The 6,566-nt window shown below is 43.1% G+C and overlaps 1 protein-coding gene across 1 annotated transcript in view; it reads right to left on the reverse strand.

The window, feature by feature from the left end:
* SEMA7A (semaphorin 7A (John Milton Hagen blood group)) overlaps window positions 1–6,513 on the reverse strand; it is a 42,663-nt gene extending 36,150 nt beyond the window's left edge. Inside the window, exon 1 of the mRNA XM_015820969.1 lies at window positions 6,450–6,513. Within this exon, the coding sequence (XP_015676455.1) occupies window positions 6,450–6,513 (64 nt within the window). The remainder of the gene's footprint in view (window positions 1–6,449) is intronic.
* Window positions 6,514–6,566: the final 53 nt, after the last annotated feature.

Consider the following 6,566-nt stretch of genomic DNA (forward strand, 5'->3'; position numbering starts at 1 on the left):
TCAGGCAGGAAACCCCATACCATTTCGGACAAATGGCTGTCCAGTCTCTTTTTAAAAACTTTCAGTGTTGGAGCATTCACCGCTTCTGGAGGCAGGTTGTTCCACTGGTTAATTGTTCTCACTGTCAGGAAGTTTCTCCTTAGTTCCAGCTTCTCTCCTTGATTAGTTTCCATCTGTTGCTTCTTGTCCTGCCTTCAGGGGCTTTGGGGAATGGGCTGACCCCCCTTTTCTTTGTGGTAGCCCCTCAATATTGGAAGACTGCTATCAAGTCACCCCGGTCCTTCTTTTCACTAGACTAGACATACCCAATTCCTGCAACTGTTCTTCGTATGTTTTATCCTCCACTCTATCATCTTTGTTGCTCTTTTCTTACCTGACCTTGATCACCTGACCTTGATGGCTAGCTGATCCTCAGATGTTAGTTAGTTGGTTGGTTAGTTAGTTTGCAAGAAGAAGGCTTGTGAGAGAGGCTAATCCATGCCACGCTCAGTCTTGTGTTTTCAGGCTGCAACGGGAAACATCAGATTTTCCATCTTTCCAAGCAAGGTCTCCTGACCTTGTGATGAATGACAGATGGCTGTGTGATTATTGTAAGCAGTGTGTAAGCTAGTGTGATTACTGAAAACAAGGGATGAGCAGGATATCGGGGGTGAATCCAGGGGAAACAGAGAACAAAGCAGAAGCAGGAGTTAACCAGATTCTCACAATCTGATTATTGGCTGACACTCCCTGACACGAACGGATGATGGTTCAGAACTCAGCAGCTTGCTTCTGGTCCTCTTTTCCTAAAACTAGGTGGAGTCACCGTTTCTCAGCTGACAAAGCTGGATCAGGTTGGAAAAATAGTTTTAAAAAGAAGAGTTGGCCTAGAAAGCAGAAGGGTGCGAGTTCCAGATTTTCCTTAAGCACAGAAGCCAGCTGGGAGATTTTAGGTCAATCTTGATCCACCTGGTAGGGTTATTGTGGTGGTGAAAATAGGGAGTGGGAGCATCCAGTACACCACTTTGAGTTGCGCAAAATAAAGGGAGGATCTAAGAATTACTTTTCTTAACTAATGCAAGAACTGTATTCTTGGTTCTGTAAAAGGCTGCATTTCTGCAGAAGTCATGGAGGTAATTGCTCCAGCAGATTGTTATATTTATGATCATTTAGCCGATGAATAATGCCATAATGTTGAAGATTTGCCAGCTCATTATCATAATGATATTTACGACACTTTATCCAGCTGGTGGTGATAATTTATAATCATCTGTAGCTATAGATGTTAATTTATTTCAAATCCAACTGGACACTGAATTCTCACGGAAATTATTTTGTTTGATAAGCAATTTGCACTTCTGGTTTTTCGAGGAATACATCCTGATTCATGTTTTCTTTTCCCTTTAAATCTGGCTGCCCTGTCTTCCTGTCCATCCTGGCCAAGTGGCCGGACATCATTTTCTGGGATACAGGAATGGGTTGATGGTGCCACTGAGTACAAGGATGAATGGTGTGATTGAAGTCATTTCCTACAGAAACTCAAATGACCATTCATAACTATGCATGTTTACCGCAACTTCCCAAAAATCTTCCAGCCCATTTATTGAAAGAAAATACACCCAGTTTGGGAATGGAATGGACAGTGGGGGTTGAGGGGAAACAACCAGTTCAACCCCTCTGGCCAGAGAGATCGAAAATCAAACCAGTTCTTTCAGGTAGCGAAACGCAATTCCTGCTCAGCGGACACAGGTTCAAATTTGTTCTCCAAAATTCCAAAAGCTTCTTTATCATTTTCAACCTGTTCAGAAGGGCAAGCAAAAGTTTACTATGAAAGCTTCAGGAATACAGAATAACAGAGTTGAAAGGGACCTTGGAGGTCATCTAGTCCAACCCTCTGCTCAGGCAGGAAACCCTATACCATTTCGGACAAATGGCTGTCCAGTCTCTTCTTAAAAACTTTCAGTGTTGGAGCATTCACCGCTTCTGGAGGCAGGTTGTTCCATTGGTTAATTGTTCTAACTGTCAGGAAGTTTCTCCTTAGTTCTAGGCTGCTTCTCTCCTTGATTAGTTTTCCTCCATTGCTTCTCGTCCTGCCTTCAGGCGCTTTGGAGAATAACTTGACTCCCTCTCCTTTGGGGCAGCCCCTTGGATATTGGAACGCTGCTTTCATATCATAGTCCTTCTTTTCACTAGACTAGACATACACAATTCCTGCAACAAGACACTGTTTTCTAATCAGGGTTGATTTCAAGTGTCCTACTTATCTTCTCATGGAAATGGAAAAGATTCTGTCTTTTCCTGAGCAGGAGGCTCATAAGTTTCGTATTTCCCCAAGTCTCCTGGCTATCTCCCTTTTATCTACCCGGTGGCTCTTTGATCCCCTTTTTTTTTTGCCCTATGATGCACTATTTCGCTCAATGGAAGGTTACAAACAATCAAAGAGACGCAGAAGTGTGCAGATGATAACCCTGTCACATTTAGCGTGAGTGTTACTTTTTAACCTTGGGTTTCTGAACCCTACGGATTTCAACTTTGGCTACTATTAGATGAGAACTCTGCCTCAATTAAATTACACGAGTCCGGTGTCAAGAGGATGGAAATGATTAAATGATGGATTTAGAATTCAAACAGAGAACAAACGTTGCATATAGCACGGGATTGACCTTCACCAGTTGAGAGATAAGCTAAAAAGAGAGAGATAAGCTAAAAAGAGAGAGATAAGGTAAAAAGCTTGCTCAATTCCTTTCGCTTTGAGTACAAACAGAATGTCTTATCGGCCAGAAACAGTCGGTTGAAAGTTTAAAAACAAAAGTTGGTGAAACCTCCCACAAAGACTGTTCAGAATAATAGCAATAACAATAGACTTATACACCGCCTCACAGTGCTTTACAGCCCTCTCTAAGCAGTTTACAGAGTCAGCCTCCCTCCCCACAACGATCTGGGTCCTCATTTTACCAACCTCGGAAGGATGGAAGGCTGAGTCAACCTTGAGCCGGTCAGGATCGAACTCTTGGCAGTGAGCAGAGTCAGCCTGCAATGTTGCCTTCTGACCACTGCACCACCACTCTTTAATAAAGATAAGACAGAACTGGAATATTTCGAAATCTGGGACAAATTTTACCGCTGGTATGAATCAAGGAGAACTGCTCGGATCTTAAGCTAACGATAGGATTGAAACATACACATAATTGTACATATAATTGTATATATAATTGTATTATGTAGAAGAATGAGGTGTATATAGAGGTTAAGGATGATGTATTAAGTTTTTGTATCACGAGAAACAAATTGTTAGGAATNCTTCCACAGGGGTGTCCAATTTTGGCAACTTTAAGACTTGTGAACTTCATGTAAAAAAGATGTTGAGACTCTAGAAAGAGCGCAGAGAAGAGCAACAAAGATGATTAGGGGACTGGAGGCTGAAACATATAAGGAACGGTTGCTGGAATTGGGAATGTCTAGTTTAATGAAGAGAAGGACGAGGGGGGACATGATAGCAGTGTTCCAATACCTCAGGGGCTGCCCCAAAGAAGAGGGAGTCAAGCTATTTTCCAAAGCGCCTGAAGGCAGGACAAGAAGCAACGGGTGGAAACTAATCAAGGAGAGAAGCAACCTAGATAGAACTAAGGAGAAACTTCCTAACAGTTAGAACAATTAACCAGTGGAACAACCTGCCTCCAGAAGCGGTGAATGCCCAAACTGCAACCCAAAACCCACTTATGTATCATTGCGTGCCGGGTGGGCATGGCCCATTGGGTGGGCATGGCCCATTGGGTAGGTGTGGCCCATTGGGTGGGCGTGGCTGCAGTGGTAACGGCAGACAGGGTGGGACTAAAAAGTTCAATCAATTCCAACTTTGCGAGATCTTTTTTTTCCATGAGAAGTTGAAATTGATTGATTGAACTTTTTTTTTTTGCACACGGCAGCGGAGGCCTAAAGAAAAAAAGTTTTATAAAATCCAACTGAAGGCCTAGGACTGGGGCAATGGCGCACGTGCCCACAGAGAAGGCTCTGCGTGCCACCTGTGGCACGCGTGCCATAGGTTCGCCACCACGGGCTTACATGGTTAAGCTTATTTGCTTTAGCCCAGGAGTCCCCAAATCCTGGTCCATGGACGGCACCGGTCCACGGCAGGCCAGAAACTGGTCCGTGCAAACAAGCAAAGCCCCATCCGCAGGATGCAGGCAGCACACGAAACCACCTCGCCTCCAGTCCGTGAAAATGATCTCTCTCCCGGAGAAACACATAGACTATAAACCTGATTTTTTTTTTCACTAGGTACAATGCCAGAAAAACCTGATAAGCAAAGTGCATATTTAATTCTACATGTGATAACAGCGGGAAGAATTATATTTGCACAATATTGGAAGAACGAAGAAATACCACCAGAAGAAGAAATAATAAAAAAAATATTAGACTGTGCGGAAATGGACAGACTTACTTGAAGGTTGAAAGAAAAAGGAGAAACAGACTATTTTCAAACGTGGGACCTATTTTATGAATGGTTAGAGAAAAGATTTAGGGATTAGGAATTTAATTTGTATTGGTGAATAAGATACTCAGACAACACGTTTTTGTTGAATAATTATGATTGAACTCTGTTTAAAAAACAATAATAATAATAAAACTTTTTTTTAAAAAAAAAATATTTCTCCAAAGAACCAGTCCCTGTTGCCCAAAAGGTTGGGAACCTCTGCTTTAGCCCCCAAGCCTGATCTTGCAAATTAAGCAAATCTTAAATTTTTAGAGGAGCGGCAGCATTCTTGTACCACTGGATAGCGGTTGCTGCTTAACCAAAGTCTTCTCTGGGGCTATTTTAAGCTGCATTGGCTATTTATCCCACTCCAGTGAGATCATGGGGCGTTTACAGGAACGAGATTGTTCAGTGTCTCCCTTGTAAAATAAATGTCATTCGAGTGGGGGGGGGCTATTTCCATTTATATGAATTACTATTGATTTTGGCCTTGCCAGCAGTTGGGAGAAAATATGACTTCATTCCGAATGAACTGCAGGGAAAAATCAAGTTTTGGGGCATGGAAATTCAAGTTGAAAAATTAGAAGGACCAAAATGTTGGAAACGGAGATTTGGAGAAAAAAAAAAGTAAAGAGAGATTGCTCTGCTTAATCGCCCGGAGAGGAAGCTAAAAGTGCATTTTAATGAGGGATGTGGGAATAAAGATATTATTAACTACCCAGTGTTGCTTGGGTAAACTCGCATCTCAATATAATGGAAGCTTTTCCAGCAGCCTCCTAAGTGCCAAGGGAGATTTGAGAATTCAGGATGGCAATATAAAATTCACCGAGCCAGAGAAAAACAAAAAGGATTTCAAACCCATGGACCAACATTCTGGTTTAACGGCGTCTGGGGCAGGTTACTTCCTGCAAGCCCTAAAGGAGTCTAATAAATGTCTTCGGATATGCAGGTATGCAGCTAATAGTTTCTGCAAGGTGCAATTACTTGAATTCCAGTGTGTAATAAATACCACAGGAAGACATAAATACTAAGATGGGTTTTCAGTTATCTGCTTCAGATACCACATCCGTGGCAACTTAAAGCTTTGTGAACTTCAACGCCAAGAATTTTGGGCATTGAAGTCCACAAACCTTCAATCTGCCAATGTTATGGACTTCCAGCTCCCAGAATTCCCCAGCCTGCAATCCCAGGCTGGCTGGGCAATTCTGGGAGTTGAAGTCCATAAAGCTTCAAGCTGCCAACTTTATTGACTTCAACTCCCAGAATTCTCCAGCCTACAATCCTAGGCTGGCTGGGCAATTCTGGGAATTGAAGTCCATAAAGCTTCAAGCTGCCAACTTTATGGACTTCAACTCCCAGAATTCCCCAGCCTACAATCCAAGGCTGGCTGGGGAATTATGGGAGTTGAAGTCCACAAAGCTTCAAGTTGCCAACTTTCTTTGTGGACTTCCAACTCCCAGAATCCCCCAGCTTGCAATCAAGTTGCCACGGTTGAGAAACACCAGTTTAGACCGATCCTCTCCCACTAGCTGTCTTCGGTCCCACTTCTCAGGGGACACAAGAATTTTATTAGTGGCTTTTAAGATCTGTTGATCATCCACTACAGCGGTTTCCCTCCATCTTGGCTGCGTTGAGATGACTGGAAATGGCAGAAGAAGGTCAGGAACTAGAGAAAGCGCATTCAAGGGCAACACAGAGTTAACTGGGAAGAAGAATTTGCAGGCAGGAAGCCTGTGGGTTTTGGTGTGTTTTTTTTTTTAAAAAAAAGGTTGAGTTTCCAGTGCACACCTGAAGTGAGAAAAAAACAGTCAACCGTCCCATTGCATGTTTTCCATTTTCCTCTGCAGCTCTGGAGGGCAAACGGTTCTCGTGGGCAGAGGTGCGAAGTACAACAGCAGCAACCGCACCGCTAAATACGGTTAAACATTTGTCACTTCTCCGCTTTTCTTATTTTTCCTCCCCTGCTGCGGTTCCAATTTTCTTGAGAAATTTTTACCTTCGGCGTGGGGGAGAGGAACACTCGGCGTTTTGCGGAACTCATTCTGAAGGCGGCTTTGCATCGATCTGAAATCACCTGTGGAAAACCCATGGGGGGGGAAATGAAAATTGTAGG

The sequence above is a fragment of the Protobothrops mucrosquamatus genome, unplaced genomic scaffold, assembly GCF_001527695.2.
Source record: "Protobothrops mucrosquamatus isolate PMUCROS unplaced genomic scaffold, P.Mucros_1.0 scaffold1225, whole genome shotgun sequence".
Classification (NCBI taxonomy): Eukaryota; Metazoa; Chordata; class Lepidosauria; order Squamata; family Viperidae; genus Protobothrops; species Protobothrops mucrosquamatus.